This window comes from Opisthocomus hoazin, chromosome 5 (genome assembly GCF_030867145.1).
Source record: "Opisthocomus hoazin isolate bOpiHoa1 chromosome 5, bOpiHoa1.hap1, whole genome shotgun sequence".
Lineage (NCBI taxonomy): Eukaryota > Metazoa > Chordata > Aves > Opisthocomiformes > Opisthocomidae > Opisthocomus > Opisthocomus hoazin.
The window spans coordinates 685316-703745 of NC_134418.1; the positions used below are offsets into that span (position 1 = coordinate 685316).

The 18430-nt window shown below is 65.8% G+C and overlaps 1 protein-coding gene across 7 annotated transcripts in view; it reads left to right on the forward strand.

Moving 5' to 3' along the window:
- Positions 1 to 18430, forward strand: part of DCTN1 (dynactin subunit 1) — a 78914-nt gene that overhangs the window by 23457 nt on the left and 37027 nt on the right. For 4 of the 7 annotated variants that reach the window (XM_075420201.1, XM_075420198.1, XM_075420197.1 and 1 more), the window contains exons 3-5: positions 944 to 1022; positions 5475 to 5506; positions 9651 to 9671. In XM_075420201.1, the coding sequence (XP_075276316.1) occupies positions 944 to 1022; positions 5475 to 5506; positions 9651 to 9671 (132 nt within the window). The remainder of the gene's footprint in view (positions 1 to 943; positions 1023 to 5474; positions 5507 to 9650; positions 9672 to 18430) is intronic. The other 3 variants (XM_075420200.1, XM_075420202.1, XM_075420203.1) reach the window with 1 other exon arrangement.

Sequence of the window (18430 nt, forward strand, 5' to 3'; positions counted from 1 at the left end):
AGAGCTGTGGGCGACATCATCTGTGGGAGATGGGGTTTGGGACCAGTGTCTGGGTGTTTACCTGGAAGTCAGAGAATTTTAATTAAGAAAGTTTTGCCTTAAAGAATATCAAATGCGTGACTTGGGGTTAGTTGTTGAGCTTTTGCTATTCATGTACTACAGGCAGGAACTGGGAGCTCGTTTGTGTACAAACAAGTCTCTTCCATTTTAATTTAGAACCCCAGACTGGTTTGGGTGGGAAGGGACCTGACAGACCCCCCAGCCCAACCCCCTGCCACGGGCAGGGACCCTTCCCCCAGCCCAGGCTGCTCCCAGCCCCGTCCAACCTGGCCTTGAGCCCTGCCAGGGAGGGGGCAGCCCCAGCTCCTCTGGGCAGCCTGGGCCAGGGCTCCGGCACCCTCAGAGGGAAGAAGTTCTTCCTCATCTTCAGCTGGAGCTTCCTCTGCTCCAGTTTGTGCCCGTTGCCCCTTGTCCTGGCGCTGGGCACCACTGGAAAGAGTCTGGCCCCGTCCTCCTGACCCCCACCCTGCAGATATTTAGGGGCATTTCGAAGGTCCCCTCTCAGCCTTCTCTTCTCCAGGCTGAACAAGCCCAGCTCCCTCAGCCTCTCCTCGCAGCAGAGATGCTCCAGTCCCCTCCTCATCCTCGCAGCCCTGCGCTGGACTCTCTCCAGTAGCTCCTCATCTTTCTTGAAGTGGGGAGCCCAGCACTGGCCCCAGCACTGCAGCTGGGGCCTCCCCAGGGCAGAGCAGAGGGAGAGGAGACCCTCCCTCACCCTGCTGCCCACACTCCTCCTCATGCACCCCAGGGTCCCATCGCCCTTCCTGGCACCCAGGGCACGCTGCAGAGGTCCCTGCCAACCCTGAACATTCTGTGATTCTGTGGTTTTTGGTTTGTGTTTTTTTTTATGTTTTTGTAATAATAGTTGTTGCACTGTTTCCAGATCCAGGTCTTTGAAGATGGAGCTGATACAACATCCCCAGAAACACCCGAATCTGCCGCCTTGAAAGTCCCCAAGAGAGGTAGGGCTGGTCCGTTTTGCCCCAGACCTCGCCTTTCCCTCGCTCTGGGCCAGCGGAGGTTCCATGGCCGAGCAGGCGTCGGGGGGCCGTGTGCTGGGGAGGTGGGGTCCCGGCGGCCGAGGGCGGCAGCACGGGTGCCCGGGCTCTGCCCCTGGCTCGGGTCCGTGCTCCTGTCCCCCTGCCCATGCACCCCTGCCGTGTGCCCGCCGCGAGGCCCTGCGTCGTCTGCAGGGCTGGCAGGAGAACGCTCCGCGTGCAAGAGCTGCTCCGGGCCGTTCCGTCCTTACCACGGAAGTCTGTCTGGTGGGGGGCAGGTGGGAAGCCCCTCCTGGAGGGGAGGGCGCGTGGAGGGAGGCTGGGACCGCTCCGGCGCCGCGGAACGGCGGCTCAGGGTCAGCAGCTGCCCGAGGCTGGGCCCCGTTCCGCTCTCCGGCAGCGAAGGCTTGCTGCGCGGCGCTGAGCGCTCCTTCCGCTGCTCGTCAGCGGCTCTGGCAGCTCGCGTTGTTGGGTGCCCTGACGGCCTCGCCTCCCCTTGAGGCCGCTTTCTGCTGCGCCCTTGTTCCGGGGTGCCCTTCGGCTTCCCCGGAGCTTGCGGGGGAGCTCCGGCGGCTGCGTGTGCCGGACGGTCTGCGGGCAGCGTGTGCCAGGCGGGGAGCTCCTGCGCGCCAGGCGTCTGTCCAAGCGCGCTTGGCGGCTCAGAATCCCAGAGTCCCGGCGTGGCAGGGGTTGGAAGGGCCCTCTGTGGGTCACCCAGCCCAACCCCCTGCCCAAGCAGGGTCACCCACAGCAGGCTGCACAGCACCGCGGCCAGGGGGGCTGGAATATCTCCAGAGAAGGAGACTCCACAGCCTCCCTGGGCAGCCTGTTCCAGTGCTCCGTCACCCTCAGAGAGAAGAAGTTCCTCCTCATGTTCAGACGGAACTTCCTGTGCCTCAGTTTGTGCCCATTGCCCCTTGTCCTGTCACTGGGCACCACTGGAAAGAGTCTGGCCCCGTCCTCCTGACCCCCCCCCGCAGATATTTGTAAGCATTTATGAGGTCCCCTAAAATGCCGCAGCAGGGTGCTGCGCGTCAGCAGCCACTCACCTCCGGACGCCGCAGCCGCTGCCGTCGCCCCAGACGAGGTTCTGGGAGAACCAGAGACACCTCTGCCGCCGACAGCAGAGCTCAGAGCCCTGGGAAGACTTCGAGGCCACGAGGGGGGAGGCGGCACAGGGTGTCAGGATTCATCGTGCAGGCACAGACGGACGTAGCGAAATCCAAAGGCAGCAGCGCCTGCTGCAGAGCCACGCTAAACCCGGGGCTCTGCTCTGCTGCTCTTCCCAGCCCACCCTGCCTCCGTGCAGTTAACGCGGTTCTGGTCTCCACGTTCCCGTCTGCCGGCGCCAGGAAGCATCGGCTGCTCCGGGACCCCCCGGACTCTAAGCGGGGGCCTCAGGAGCACCCGTCTCTGCTCTCCAGCTCCCGGTGACGGAGGGAGGAGACGCACGACGGCGCTGGAAGGGCTCGGCACTCCAAGGGGCGATGCCCGCTGACGGTCGGACAGCCCCGACCCACGGCGGGGGCAGCGGGGCCGGGACGCCTGCAGCGCTGCAGACAAGGACGCGGCCCTAAACGAGGACCCGGTGGGAACAAGGAAAACGGAAATTTCAGCTGGGAAGTCTGAATTGGGAAGGAGTGCAAAGATCGTACAAACGTTCAGGAATATTTTCATTGACTGTTAGTGTCAAGTAGAATCACAGAATCACAGAATCACAGAATAGTAGGGGTTGGAAGGGACCTCTGTGGGTCACCCAGTCCAACCCTCCTGCCCAAGCAGGGTCACCCAGAGCAGGCTGCACAGGATCTTGTCCAGGCGGGTCTGGAATATCTCCAGAGAAGGAGACTCCACAGCCTCCCTGGGCAGCCTGTTCCAGGGCTCCGTCACCCTCAGAGGGAAGAAGTTCTTCCTCATGTTCAGACGGAACTTCCTGTGCCTCAGTTTGTGCCCATTGCCCCTTGTCCTGTCACTGGGCACCACTGAAAAGAGCTTGTCCCCATCCTCCTGACACCCACCCTTCAGATATTTGTAGAATCACAGAACCATTAAGGCTGGAAAAGACCTCTGAGATCACCAAGCCCAACCGTCACCCCAACACCCCCACACCTGCTAAACCCTGTCCCCAGATGCCACATCCACACGGTGTCTGAACGCCTCCAGGGACGGGGACTCCCCCACCGCCCTGGGCAGCCTGGCCCAACGCCTGACCGCTCTCTCAGCGAAGAAATTTCTCCTGATCTCCACGCAAAGAACAGGCTGAAGCTGCACATGAAAGGCTGGGCTTTCTACCTCTCCGGGCAAAATGCCCTCGCACTGGCATACTAAGCAGAAGAGTTTCCATTTTTTGCATTAAATGCCCGTTAAACACCCCGCAATGAACACTGGCTTGCTTTAAACGTTGCTCTGTTCAGCTGCACACGCTGATCGGAGGGCCCACAGCAGAGAGCGTCACAGCGGCTGGGGGCCCCGACGCCGAGCTCCCCGCAGCGGCAGCGAGCCGCCGGAGCCTGCAGCTCCCCGCGGAGAAGGCAAAGGCAGAACGCCAAGGGACTGCGATGCCAGCTCAGATTCCCTCTCCACTCACGGGACGGACAAAAATAACGTCTCACGGGATCACCCCACTCCTGGGGCCAGGCGTCACCCCCTGCTGATGCCTCGGGCACATCCTGTGCAGCGGAGGCGCAGAATTCATCTCGACAAGCAAAGGGGAATTTTAGTTCCTGCTGGCTGGAAGAGGAGAAAAAACAACCACGGAACACCCAACCCTCTCCTGAGCTACTGGAGAGAGTCCAGCGCAGGGCTGCGAGGATGAGGAGGGGACTGGAGCATCTCTGCTACGAGGAGAGGCTGAGGGAGCTGGGCTTGTTCAGCCTGGAGAAGAGAAGGCTGCGAGGGGACCTTCGAAATGCCTCTAAATATCTGCAGGGTGGGGGTCAGGAGGACGGGGCCAGACTCTTTGCAGTGGTGCCCAGCGACAGGACAAGGGGCAACGGGCACAAACTGGAGCAGAGGAAGCTCCAGCTGAACCCGAGGAAGAACTTCTTCCCTCTGAGGGTGCCGGAGCCCTGGCCCAGGCTGCCCAGGGAGGCTGTGGAGTCTCCTTCTCTGGAGATATTCCAGCCCCCCCTGGCCGCGGTGCTGTGCCCCCTGCTCTGGGTGACCCTGCTTGGGCAGGGGGCTGGGCTGGGGGACCCCAGAGGGCCCTGCCAACCCCCCACCATTCTGGGATTCAGTGAATGCTGATCTCTGGTGGAACCGCAGCTGGGAGAGGAGGGGGGCAAGCAGCCCCGTGGCTGTGAGCTGCGCAAGGACCCCCCAGGCATCCAGAAGTGGAGCAGAGGCTGCGATGTGGCCGGACCCGCCGTGGCTGCCTGCATCTCTGAGGCAACGTCGGCCAGGATCGCCCAGTCTGGGTCCCCACGGTCCCGTACGTGGCACGCGCCGTGCCCCGCAGCCCCGCGCACCGATAACCCGGAGAGCAGGGGACGAATCCTGTGTCCGGGGAGCGGGTTGGTGCGAGCAGCGGGGTCCGGCCCGGGGCTGGCGCCCGCCGTCCTGCCGTGACGGCCAGGCTCTGTGCCGGGGTGCTCCGCCAGCCCTCGGCTGGGGTGACGAAGCGGGGACACCTCCTGACAGCCGGCACCCAGGAGCTGAGCGACGCGGGGAGGGCCAGCGGCCGCGCCGTGGGCAGATGTTCCCGGTGGCCACGCGTGCCGCGGGACGGTCGCTCTCGGAGGGGTGGGAAGGACCCCTCTGCCGAGCTCCAGCCCTGTCAGGGCGTGGGTCTGGGGCTGCGGGTGCCCCGCTCGGGGAAGCGATGCGCGAGGTTTCCGGGGCCGAGTGGAGAGCAGAGGGAGCAGGGCTGCAGCCGGTCGGCTGGGAGCGTCTCTGCGTGGTCTCTTGTACATCTGCCTCGTGCCTGCTCCGACTCCTGCCCACGTACGGACGGCGTGGACACCTTGCGTTGTGCTGCCCGAAGCGAGTGGTCTCTGGAGCTGCGTTTCTGGTGATACTGGCGTGAGGTTCTTGTCTGGAATCGTGCCGATCGGATGCGGTGGTGTGCAGCGCTACGCTGCTGTGCGTTCCGATGGCGAGAGCGCTCCGGGGGGGACTCGGGGTTCTCCGAGGTGCAGTAACTGAGCTCGAGAGAAGCAGCAGAGCCTGACCGAGCGCTGACGCGCGCGTCTGAGCGTTTGGCTTTGCCAGGCTGTGCCGGCGGGTCCGACACGGGAGCCCCTGTTCCTCCGAACCCGTCCCCCGCGTACCGCCGCTCCCTGGTTTGCCCAGGTCTCTGTTTCGCGCGCGTAAACGGTGCGGCGACGCGCGGGGCCGCGGAGCCGCTGGCTGTGCGGGCCGGGCCGGAGGCGTGCGCGGGGCCGAAGCTCACGGTTCTGTTTCTGTTTCTCTTTGCAGATTCCCTGGACGCCGCCAAAGCCAGCAAACTGGTGAGTGCTGAGCCCGGGCCTCTGCGGCTGCCGGGCCCGGTTCCCTGCGCAGCGCGGGGTTAGCGGCAGCGGCAGGCCTGCGCGTGCCACGCTGACGGACTTTTCGTTACCTGCCCCTCGGAAAGCCGCGTTTTTCACCCCTGCAGGAAGGCGCGCGGAGACACGCGCGCAGAGAGCGCGCTGCAAGGACAGAGCTCCGCCGGGCTGTCGCTTACCCCGTTCAGTTCTCTGCTCTGCAGCAAAAATGCCCGTGGTGGAGCGCATTTCTTCTGAAGCCCGGGGAAGCAAGGCCGTACAAAAAGCCATTTTCAGCTAACGAGCAGCAAGCAGCGAGTTAGCGAGGAACAGACCCCAGCGCAGCTTCCGGCATTGCACATTCTGTCTGAGTCCTGTCGCAGCCGTCGCGCCCTGCGTGCCCCTTGGCTGGGCTCCTGCCGCTGCGACCTCGCAGCCCGCGGGAAGGGCCTGCTCCTCCGGAGAGCCGGAACGAGCTTTCTCTGGCGTACATGCGGGGCTGGCGGAGGGGCGGTGAGCGCGTCCGAGGAGCTTTGTCCAGGAACCTCAGTGGCTCTGGAGGCAGAAACGGGTGCACGTTGTATCCCAACGTGATGGGTATTCCCTGAGGAACAAAAAATTGGAGCAGGTGCCCATCTCCAAAGGCTTTTGACCCCCAGGCAAGCACAATTAAATAGGTGCTTAAGGTTAAAGCCACAGAAATGGCCACGCAGGTGTGTGGGTCCTGAGGGGTCTGTGGGGGTGCGGGGTGACACAGTGAGTGGTCGGTGCGTGCGCTGGGGTGGAAGCTGGAGGTTTCTTGGGGACAGCCTGGGCCGTCGTGCGTGTGGGCAGCTGCGGGAAAGCAAACAGCTGGCCTGGAGCTCGGGGGCTTCTCCACGTTGTCCCCTCGTGTGTGTGACACCCGAGGTCTGTGTTAGGGCAGTGCGAGCCCCGTCTGCTGCTTGGGGGTCTCAGCTCCTTACGGGGGTGGGGATGCTGTTCCCCGCCTCGACGGTGGGTGCTGGTCAGCCCGCGCAGCGCCGGGACCTGGCCGCAGCAGGAGGTGGGAGATGGACCAGCACCGGGGGCCGCTCCGGGGCGTCTCCGGGCTCGGATGTGCCTTGTCGAGCTGAGTGCCAGAGCGGAGGGAGGAGAAGGACCCCCCCGCCCTGTGTTAAAGGGATTTGGAGGGTTTTGCAGGGGTGGCCGGTTTCTGCAGAGGGGCTGCTCCAACGGGCCTTCTCCGTGGCAGGGCCTCTGGCACCCGTGGCAGCTTTCTCCCGTCTGTTCTCTGCTGCGACGCGTAGCATTCAGTCTCCTGGTTTAATTATGTGCTGGAATTAATAGGCGAGCTGTTAGGTGAGGCTGGGCAGCGCAGGTCAGACCGGACTCGCCTTCCGCAGAAGGAAGGCTGCAAGAGAGCCGTGATGCCTTGGGGGAAAGATTTAAAAGTTGTCTCAGAACATTTGTACAAAAGGACAAATACAATATTTATGAAGCGCAAAAAATCCCAGCGTTCATGACATCAGGATGCGAAAATAGTCGTTGGTCTTTAAATTCTTTGTGCTGCTTCACGTTCTGAGGTGCCAGGAAAGGGGACGAACCCAAAGGGTTTGCGCTGGAAGGTTTCCGAAGCCCGGACTGAAGGTCTAACGGCACCTGCTGTCCGTGAGCATCTCGTTGTGTCCGTGAGCATCTCGTCGTTTTTCTGCAGGAGAGGCTGAGAGTTTGGTGCTGGCCCCAGCGTTCTGGCGGTCGGAGCTCCGGGCGGGGGCTGCTGCTGCTGCTCGAGGCGCGGCGACGCTCCGCGGCCTTCGGGCTGGTTTGTGGCCAGGGAAGGCGCGGGCGCTCGCCGTCGGCGTGCTGACGGCAGCGAGACGGGCTCCCCAGGGCCGCTGCGTGTGCCGCCGCGATGGGCACGCGCGGGTCTGTGCTCTGCCTCGCGCGGTGCCAACGGGCGCGTTCGGGCTTCGCCCTTCGCCTGCCGGGATCGGGATCGTGTCGGGAGCTGCTGGAGCTGCCGCGCGGAAATGTGGGGATTCGGCGCCGGAGGAGAGCTTTGAGCCGCTTGCCCGGTGTTTCCGCCCGAGCAGGGGTCTCTGCGGAGCACGCAGCCCGCGGGCTGGGCCGGGGTCGGTCCCGCGCCTTCGTGCGGACGCCTCGGAGCGTCCCCGCGCGATGGAACCCGGGGCAGCCCGGCTGCAGCCCGCGTAGCAGCGCGCTGCGGAGCGAGCGAAAGCGCTGGAGGTGCTGCCGTGCCGCCCAGAGCCCGCTCCTTCCGCAGGGGCTGCAGTGGCCGGGGGCAAACGGACCTCGCGCGGCGCTGAGCTGGAGGGCAGGCGCTCCGCAGCAGGGCGCGGGGGCCGTTCGCTGGAGGGGATGCTGCGGCGGTTTGTGGCCCGAGCAGCGGGAGTCTGGGGAGGCTGCTGCGGGGCACTCGTGTCCCATGGTGGGGGAACCCCTCTGCATGCGGGCCGTGCCATTAGCGGAGCCTGAGCCGTCAGGAGGGTGACAGCAGCCTGTCCCTTCCCGAGCAGGGCCCTCTCCTGCCCCTCGAGAGCCGGCCGAGCCCCCCAGACCCCCAGCGGGCAGTGGGAGAGCGCTGCAGCCGGCTGCGGTCCTCTCCATCTCCTTCTGCCTTATCCGTACGTGTGCTGGCTTGGCTACAGGGTGACCTGTAGCGGGGTGACCAGCTCCTTGTCACAGCTTGCCCGAGGAGGAGCTGCTGTTTTCTGGGAGCAGAACCTCCACCGAGCGGTGTTTTGGACGTTTTCCGTCTGGAACGCGTGCCAACACTGCTGCAGAAGGTGTTTGCTGCGGTACCGCGTCGGCTTCCCCAAAGCTGTCCCATCAGCCAGGGCCTCTTGATGGCCCTGCACACCCAGGAGTGGCCTTGCTGGGAGGGGGGCTGGCTGGAGGGGGTGTTCAGCAGAGGGGGCTGGCCTGGGCGGCTGGGGAGTCCTGTGGGGACCAAAGTGATGAAGGCTTTGCAGAGGGAGGTGCAGAGGTGCCCCCAGCCCTGCCCTGGGTTCTCTGCCTTTGGAGAGGGAGGTGCAGAGGTGCCCCCAGCCCTGCCCTGGGTTCTCTGCCTTTGCAGAGGGAGGTGCAGAGGTGTCCCCAGCCCTGCCCTGGGTTCTCTGCCTTTGTAGAGGAAGGTGCAGAGGTGCCCCCAGCCCTGCCCTGGGTTCTCCTGCTCTCCTGGCGTTGCCCCCAGCCCACCCACACTAGGACAGGTTGCTGCCCAAAGCACCGGAGAGCCCGTCCCTTGGTGGATGCTGCCGGCAGGTCTCGACACAGGGGCACGCTCCGCCGGGCTGTGGCACTGGGACTCCTGAAAATGGGGGAAGAAGAGCTTCTTTCCGGCAGGCGGAGGGGCCCTGCGTGGCGCGAGGCGGGAGCAGCTTCCCGGCACGCTGTGGGGGGAAGGCAGTCTCTTCCCAGCAGAGCTGTACGAGCTCCCTGCCGCCACAGCGCGTCAGCCGCAGGGCAGCAGCCGATGCCGGGCGCTGCCTTGGTGTGGTCAGGAATTGCGTTTTGGAAGGGAAATGTTGTGTTTGTACGTCGCGAGCAGCCTTGGTGACCTGAGGCGCGGTGGAAGGGCACCCACGAAAAATGTGGGGAAAAAATAGTGGTTGGGTACAGCAGCCGCTTCCCGTCGCGGTGTCCGGTCCGAGGCGGGTGGGTGTGGGAGAGGAGCGGTGTCCGTGGGCGCTGGGTTTGGGCTGGGATCCCTGGATCCCTGCTCCGCGGGGATCCCGGGTCTCGGTCAGCTAACCGCGACGGTTCGCTCCTCTTGGCCAGCGCTGGTGGCCACCGCCAGGTGAGTTGTTTTGCTCTGAGTGTGTCCGGGCATCACGAGAGCCCTGGGCGGGTCGGTGACGCCGGGGGGAAGCTCAGCGACCGGAGGGTGGAGAACAAACTCCGTTCTCTGCGTTCCTCTCTGAAGCTGACCTTGGTTTCCATTTACCCGGATGCGTTTCCCTGGCTGACGGCACGCAGCCCAGCGGCGTCACCGGGACGTGGTCCCTGCCGTGGGTGGCCGGCTCCGCGACGCGCAGCGTCTGAGCGCAAGCAGATCGCTTCTCATCGCCGCGGTCGGCACGGTGTGAGCTCTAACTTTGTACCCTTTTATTCCCTCTTCATGCAGCGTGGAGTGAAACCCAAAAAGGTGGTGCTTTTTTGACAATTCCTCTGTGTGTTGCCGAGTCTCCTGGGCGCATGACAGGCCCTCCAGTGCATCCCAGTCCCTTGTCACCCATTGCTGTGCCTCCATCGTGCCGCTGCATGTTTGCTCGTTGCATGTGCTCCCCTTGGCCAGCCCCAGCCTGCTCGGAGGACGGGAGGTGACTGTCACGGGGGCGATTGCTGCGGAGCCAGACCTCAGCGCGGGGCAGGGAGTTGGCACCGCAGCGTCCCTGCCCCGCTGTGCTCGAGGGGGGCACGGGGGCTGGCAGCCCGGCTCCTTGATTTACTGGAGAATCATGGAACTGTGCTCAGCTGCGAGATTTTGTGCTGCTCCCAGTAACCCCAGTCGGGTTTCCAAGCCGGTGCTGGGTGCTGGTTGCTGCGATACCCACGGGCTGTGCCCAGCATCGCCCGACGCGCCTGCGCAGTTTGCACATCGTAAGCGCTGGGCACCAGAGAGCCAGCACACAGGGGGACTGGGAGTGCTGGGGGACGACAGGGTGACCATGAGCCAGCAGCGTGCCCTGGGTGCCCAGAAGGGTGATGGGATCCTGGGGTGCATGAGGAGGAGTGTGGGCAGCAGGGCGAGGGAGGTTCTCCTCCCCCTCTGCTCTGCCCTGGGGAGGCCCCATCTGCAGTGCTGGGTCCAGTGCTGGGCTCCCCAGTTCCAGAAAGATGAGGAGCTACTGGAGAGAGTCCAGCGCAGGGCTGCGAGGATGAGGAGGGGACTGGAGCATCTCTGCTGCGAGGAGAGGCTGAGGGAGCTGGGCTTGTTCAGCCTGGAGAAGAGAAGGCTGAGAGGGGACCTTCGAAATGCCTCTAAATATCTGCAGGGTGGGGGTCAGGAGGACGGGGCCAGACTCTTTGCAGTGGTGCCCAGCGACAGGACAAGGGGCAACGGGCACAAACTGGAGCAGAGGAAGCTCCAGCTGAAGATGAGGAAGAACTTCTTCCCTCTGAGGGTGCCGGAGCCCTGGCCCAGGCTGCCCAGGGAGGCTGTGGAGTCTCCTTCTCTGGAGATATTCCAGCCCCCCTGGCCGCGGTGCTGTGCCCCCTGCTCTGGGTGACCCTGCTTGGGCAGGGGGCTGGGCTGGGAGACCCCAGAGGGCCCTGCCAACCCCACCGTGCTGGGATTCTGGGGTTCTGTAGCACTGCTGCTACCCGAGGGACACACTGGCACCCCTCCCACCGCCTCCCGCCTGCGCTTCCCCAGGGTGACGCAGCCGGTGTTCCCCGGCGTGCGGGTGCTGGGAGCACAGCTGCACGCTGCGTGCTGTGCGTGCCGCGTGCTGTGCATGCCACGTGCTGTGCGTGCCGTGCTCCCCACTCCTGCTGTCTGACGTGGGAACGTGCAAGGCGCCGGCCCCGTTGCGGCAGGCAGGGTGTTAGCCCAGGGCCGTGACGCGGCCCGTTGCTGACCGACGTCTCCAAACAATACGAGGTGACGCTGCGTCAGGGGTTTCCTCATCTGCGGTTTCAATCTGGAGCTGAGCAGTGGTGAGACAGGAGCGGAGGAACAGACCCCAGGAAGCAAACCCTTTCTGCCATCTTTGGAGAGAGACGCCGTGCTGCTGAGCAGCGCGCTTTGGTGACGGGGGCAAGGCGCTGTTTGAGTCATACACGGTGCTTGTCCCCTGCTTGGGCTGCGGCTCCCCGTGCCCTCCCGAGGCCGGAGCACCTGCTGCCGCGTGCTGACAGCGCTCTCCGAAGCCAGCAGTCCGGTGTGTCCCTAACGACCAACACCCCTGCACTGGCAGAGGCCTTGGCAAGGACCCCTCGTCCCCTGCGGGCTGCCTGGGGGGCATTGCCCGGCGCTGGGGGTCCTGCCCGCGGACAGGCAGCTCTGCCCGCTCGAGGCGCGGAGCGGGCACGGTACGAGCACGAGGGAGGAAGCGACACGGTACCTGCCGGGGCCCTGGCGCACGCGGTGCCGGGCGGGGGCACCTCCCGCAGACCTGTGGCTTGGGGTTGGGGTTTGGGTGCAGGGACGGTCCGAGCCGCGGCGCGTGTCCACGGGCAGGGCGCAATGAGACGCGTGAGGAGGAGCAGTTTGGGGGGCCCCTCTCTCCCGTCGCCCTCCACGGCCCCTCCAGCGCGGGGTCTCCGCGTGTCCCTGGGGATTTAGGGGCGGGCGTGCCCTGCCTCGCGCCTCCGTCCCGCGCGCTCTCGCCGCTGCGGTTCCTCAGCCCGTCGCACGCGCGGCCGGCTGTTCGTCGGGGCTCCCTTACCCTGGTGGAAGAGCTTCGTCTCCGACGTCGTGTCTCTGCTGTCCGTTCCCCGTGGGTTCCGGGCCGTCAGGCTGCGTGCGGGGTGCCGTCTGCGCAGAGCTGCGTGTGGCTTTGGGGCAGCGTCGTGGGGCAGCAGCTGGCCAGGGAGCCCGTCCTGCGTAGCCACACGGGGAGACGCGCTCGGACAGGGACGTCGCGGCTCTTCGCGGGGGGACAGGCCAGTGCCACGCTTTTGCTGATGTCACTGCAGAATTTAACTTTTTCGGCCTGCAGTAAACTTGTCGGCTCTCCACTCCCCTCCTCTGCAGCTCCGGACCTTGCACGAGCGTGTGAGAATTGCTCTCCAGTTGGTGCGATCACAGAACTAACACAATTAGCAGATAAATCCTTATTCATGAGATTAAGGTAGCTCTTTGCCAGTTAAATATAGACTTTAATCGTCTTAAAAGCTGCTGCTGGCTGCTTTTTTGTGGCAGATGGTCCTCATGCTCCCAGCTATTGTCCTTCTCTGTTTGCTTGGCTTTGCTGCTGTCTTTTTGCCCGTCGGGAGCGGTGGGGCAGGGCTTTTCGCCGCTGAGGTCGTGGCTCTTGTGGCCTTTGCTGCTGGTGGCCTGGACAGTGCTGGTGGCAGCCCCTGGGGGTCCAGGCCGTGGTGGGAGCTGCTGGGTCATCCTGGGGGCTGCACGAAGCTGGAGGTCCTTGCCGTTAGCTGCGATGCTGCAGGGGTGCTGGGACTGCCCTTGTTCCTCATGCAGGCATCTGCCGAGCGTCCTCTGCTCAGGCTCTCTGCGGGCTGTCAGGGCTGCTCGGGGGCCGGTGGTCCGGGCTGGCATCCTGGGGCTGCTCGGGGGCCGGTGCTCCGGGCTGGCATCCTGGGGCTGCTCGGGAGCTGGTGGTCCTGGCTGGCATCCCGGGGCTGCTCAGGAGCTGGTGGTCCTGGCTGGCATCCCGGGGCTGCTCGGGAGCTGGTGGTCCGGGCTGGCATCCTGGGGCTGCTCGGGGGCCGGTGCTCCGGGCTGGCATCCTGGGGCTGCTCAGGGGCCTGTGGTCCGGGCTGGCATCCCGGGGCTGCTCGGGGGCCGGTGGTCCGTGCTGGCGTCCCTGGCCCCCGCGAGCTGCTGCGCTGTCTCGCAGGGCCTGGCCAACCCCTGCCTGGGCTGCTGGTGCGTGGGCTGGGGTGGGATTAACACCGACCGTCTGTCCAAAAAGCGGTAACGGGCTGTTTCTCTCGTGATTTTTGGAGTGAAATGGGTTGTGTGCTCCTTCAGCTCCCCGGTGCCACCGGGGTCGGCGTTCCCCTGACGCTGCGGTCAGCAAGCCCAGCTCCCCTCCTGCCGAAGGGCCTGGGGTCGCGCTGGGTCACACCGCGTCACCTTGCAGCGAGACGGCGATGCTGGCTCCGCTGCCCGGGGCGGTGCTGGGAGCTGCCGAGAGCGGGGACTTCGTCATCCCATGGGCGCCGACGCTGTGCCCCGGGATGCGGGGGGTGGCAGGGACCTCCAGGGGTGCAGAGAAGGGCTGGACAGGGTCTCTAAATAGGCCTGCAGTGGCGGGACAGGGGGTGACGGCTTTGAACTGGGGGGTCGGTGTGCGTTGGACATGAGGAGGAAATCCTTCCCCGTGAGGGTGCTGAGGCCCTGGCCCAGGCTGCCCCGAGGAGCTGGGGCTGCCCCCTCCCTGGCAGGGCTCAAGGCCAGGTTGGACGGGGCTGGGAGCAGCCTGGGCTGGGGGAAGGGTCCCTGCCCGTGGCAGGGGGGTGGGCTGGGGGGTCTGTCAGGTCCCTTCCCACCCAAACCGGTCTGGGGTTCTGGGATTCTGATTCTAAAATTAAATCTTAAGAAATACAAAGTGCATGTGAATCATATTTGGCTGGAGGAGTCCTTGAGCCGCGGGTGTCTGGGAGAGCGGCCGGCGCAGGGTGTTCCTCGGGTGCCCTTCCCGGGCATCCCACTGCGCCCTGCGGCCACGCGTACCACGGCTGCCGTGCGGCCCCGGCTGGCACCGCGGTGGCTGTTACCTCTGCGGGGCTTCCAGCTCAGCGCCGGGCCGCGTGGCTGCGGGGTGGGGTCTCCGCAGGCCCCTTCGGCCGGGCCGTGGCCGCGTGCCGGCTGGTGGGATGACGGTGGAGAGCTCCGGCTGGGAGGGGACCTGCGGCTCGTGGGTGAAACGGGCGCTGCTGGGGTGCCCGGCTGTGTCCGGAGACCCTCAGAGACGCTGAGGCAGGGAGCAAGCTCTTGGCTGGCGCCGGGTGGGAGGGAGCTGGGCCCGCGGGGGTGCTGGTTGCGCCTGCGGTGAGCCCGTCTCCGCAGCAGGAGCACGCGTCCAGCACCGTCCCCGTATGCCTGAGCTGTGCGACCCTGACGATGGCTCTCTTGTCCACGGGGCCGTCTGCCCTCAGGTCACCCGTCCCGTGACAGCGGGAGCTGAAGCCACTTGGATGCCGGGGTTTTTCCCCCCTTAAGGGGCTGGCTTTGTCCCCGCTCTGGTAACGTTCCCGTTCCTCCCGTCATCCCAGCTGGCATTCCGTGTGAGGAGCTGGGTCCCAAGCGTTGTGTTTCGAGCGCCGTGAGGAGCGTGGCTTCGTCTCCCCCTCTGCCGGGCGCCTGGTCCCGCTCTGACCCGCTCTTGTCCCCGCGTTGGCTGAGCCGCCGGCCGTTAGCCGGGCCCGGCGGCAGCGTCGCCGTGCGGGGAGCAGATGGCCGGAGTCAGCCCGACGCAGGCACGGAGCGACCGGGGCCAGATGGTTTCTTTCTACAGGAGAGGGGCCAGCCCGGGCCCTATTAATCTTTTAAAGGAAAGAGTAATCCGATTATCTCGTAAAACGTGCCCCACATCTGCGACGAGGCGCCCGACAAAAGGCTCTGAACGCAGCTGCGCGCGGGTTTCGCAGGGCTGGCGTTCCTCTTGGCCGGCTGGCAGCCGGTCGCGGCCGTTCGTCGTGCCGCTGAGGGGACGTTCACGGGAGCTCGCACGAGGCCCGGCTGCGGAGCGGTGATTAGCGTGCTGTTAACGAAGGGAGGGCCGGCGAGGCTGCGGAGCCGTGCGCTGGGCAGCATCTGGTGCCGCGGGCTGGTGGTACCACGCCAAGAGCCGGGGCGAAGCCGGGCAGCGTCGCCGCCTGCTCCCACGCCAGACCCAGAATCCCCGAATCCCAGCGTGGCCGGGGTTGGCAGGGCCCTCTGGGGTCCCCCAGCCCAGCCCCCTGCCCAAGCAGGGTCACCCAGAGCAGGGGGCACAGCACCGCGGCCAGGGGGGCTGGAATATCTCCAGAGAAGGAGACTCCACAGCCTCCCTGGGCAGCCTGGGCCAGGGCTCCGGCACCCTCAGAGGGAAGAAGTTCTTCCTCATGTTCCTCATGTTCTTCATGTTCTTCCTCATGTTCCTCTGGGACGCCTGGCCCTGCCCCGCAGAGAGCAGCCACGTCTCCCCGCGGCGTTGGCATCGCTCCGCAGGCCTCGGCGTGGCGGGGCTGGCCGCTGCCCGGACCCGCGGTGGGTCCCAGGCAGGATTCTGACAGCTCCTCTGCGGCCGAAGGGCTGGAGGCCGCCGGCCTGGCTCCGGTTCTGCGGCGCGGCCGGGAGCTCCTGCGCACCAACGCCCCGGCCGGCCTCTGAGCCACGGTCGCTGCGGGACGAGAGGTGCTGCCTGCAGGGAAATGCTGGGAAAGATGCTCCCAGTCTCGCCGGACACCCCAAAATTCTTGATGCCGACGGAAGAGCGACAGTCCTGGCTGCCTGGGGGTGGTGAGAGCCCGCCTGTGCTTCAGGAGATGGAGCGCTGGGGAAGCAGAAGCGACTCTGAGCCGGCAGCACAGCCCCCCGCCCTCACTGGGGTGCTGCCCAGGGAAGGACCCCGTCCCCTGCCCGCCTCGGCCGTCTGCGGGGCTCTGCTGGGCTTGACCCCGCGCCGGGGCAGCGCTGCGGAGGAGCTGCCTCCCTCACGGGCGCGCTCGGGCCAGGGCTGCGGCGATGCTCCGGCAGCCGTCCGGGACCCCGCGGCCTCCGCTTGGCCCCAGAGCCCGGCTGTGAGACGTGGGCAGGGGGTCCCGCGGCCCCTAACTCGGGGGGTCTGGTGCTGGGTCGGAGATGAAGGGCGGAGGCATCGCTGGAGGCACCAGTGATCGATCCTAGCTGCGGTGGAGAACGCGTTGGAAGTCGGGGACTCACAGGACGTCCCGTGCTGCCTGCGCGAATGGTTTCTCGCTCTCGGGGGGGATGCCCACGCTCGCTCTGTGACTGAGTCCCGCGGCAGAACCTCTTGTCCCGAGGGAAGGTCCCTTGGGCTGCGCCCTGGTCCTGTGCGTGGCCCCCAGCCGCGTGCTGTCTGAGCTGCTGTTTCCTGAGGCTCCAGGAGAACCTCACTGGTTGGAACCAAACCAAGCCCAGTGCTTGGAGGGTCTCAGAGGAACTCGAGCCCCAGCCTGACTAACCCCTGCCCACCGCTATGGGACCACTGGTTGTCGCTGGTGTGGACGTGGCGTGGGCCCCACCATGACCAGCGTCTCTGCACCACGTTCACTGAAGTCTCGCACCGTTTGTTCTCCTGGTGGCCCTCGGGCAGCCTTTCCCCGTGCTGGGGGCGATGGACCGGGACTGCGTCTGCCCTCGGATGGAGCTGCTGTCCGGGTCGGACGGCGTTTCGACACCGGCGTTCTCACCCTTCCCTTCAGCCAGGTGAAACCCAGCAAGACGACAGCTTCCCCGTCCAGCCGGCAGCGAGCCGTCCCATCAGGCCGAGGGCTTTCGGGCCGTGCCGGGGGGTCTGCGGCGCTGCCGTGCAGCCCCTCCCCAGCCAGCACTGATTGCTTTTAATGCGCAACGAAGCGCAGACCCTGCTGTGCTTTCAGTGGATCGATGGCAGCGTGTAACCCGAACCCGGCGCGCTGAGTGCTGTTCGGTTACCCCAAGGACCTCGGATCGAGCCCGATGACAAAATGGGGCCGCGGGCTGGCGCGTGCGTGGTTCGGCTCCTGCCTTGTTGGTCTTGGCAGCGGGTCGGAGCGGCGGTGACGGAGATGCTGTCTCTCACGAAGCGTCCCTGATGTTTGAGCTGTGGCTGGAGGGAAAGGGCAGGGACGCTGGCGGGAGCCGTGCGCTGCTTGGCCCCGTGCCGCGCTCCCCACGCCGTGGCTGCTTGCTGTCTGGTCGGGACGTGGCCGCGGCGCTCGGAGCCCTGTGCACAGCCCTGCCTGTGCCGGAACCGGGGTGTCCCGGCCCCGCGGTGCCGCTGGCCGGCTGTCCCCCGCTGCCTCACTCCGTTGTTTAAAGGTCTCCGGACTCCCAGGCCGGTTACTGCTGCTCCCCTGCCTGTGGTCCGTGGGCAGGAGAGCCCGTTTGCTCCAGTGGCTTTCCCTTCGCTCGTGTCCACCCCTCGGATGCGACTGCGAAGCGGTTGGACCGTCGCTTGGCTACCTTGGGCAGGGCGAGTGTTTTTTAGAATAGATATTTATGCACATATACTCACATATCTCTATATATTTCAATGATCTCAACATCCGAAACCTCAGCGCGGGGAGAACATCCGCGAGGCACCGCAGATGCTCCTTCTCCTGATTCAGAAGGTGCTCAGGAACCACAGCCCGCCGCGGGTGGTGGCTCTGGCGTTGGGTGCGGCCGGCCGGCAGCGCGGCACGCGGTGAGCCCTGCCCCGAGCCCCCAGCACGGTTCAACCCGCTGGCGACAGGCGCCCGCAAAGACGTCTTCCGAGAGCCCGCGAGCGTTGCCCCGAGCGTCCGTAACTGCCGGAGCTGCGGCTACGCTGTGCGGGTCGGTGCTCGCGCGCTCACGACTGGAGCAGCTCTGCTGCGAGGAGAGGCTGAGGGAGCTGGGCTTGTTCAGCCTGGAGAAGAGAAGGCTGCGAGGGGACCTTCGAAATGCCCCTAAATATCTGCAGGGTGGGGGTCAGGAGGACGGGGCCAGACTCTTTCCAGTGGTGCCCAGTGACAGGACAAGGGGCAATGGGCACAAACTGAAGCAGAGGAAGCTCCAGCTGAACCCGAGGAAGAACTTCTTCCCTCTGAGGGTGCCGGAGCCCTGGCCCAGGCTGCCCAGGGAGGCTGTGGAGTCTCCTTCTCTGGAGATATTCCAGCCCCCCTGGCCGCGGTGCTGTGCCCCCTGCTCTGGGTGACCCTGCTTGGGCAGGGGGCTGGGCTGGGGGACCCACAGGGGTCCCTGCCAACCCCACCATGCTGGGATGCTGGGATTCTGCTGTTTGAGGAGGACGTTGGTGCTGTGGGCGAGCGCGGGGCTGCCCCAGCCCCGCTCCCTCCCGCTGCCGCAGCGTGAGGTGTCGGAGCAGAACGCAGCTGGGGTGGGAGCTGGCAGCGTTGGGAGGGGGGGTCCGTGGTCGCACAGAGCTGAAGGAGCGTGTGTGGAGGGAATGGCTCTGCGGAGGGCTGGGGTCTCCGGAGTGCAGTGGGGTCAGGCGTGGGGATTCGCAAAGCGGGTGCAGGGAGAGCTCGCCGAGGTGTCCCCGGTGGCTCTGGCCCTGGCACCCCTGCGGTTCTGCAGGAGCC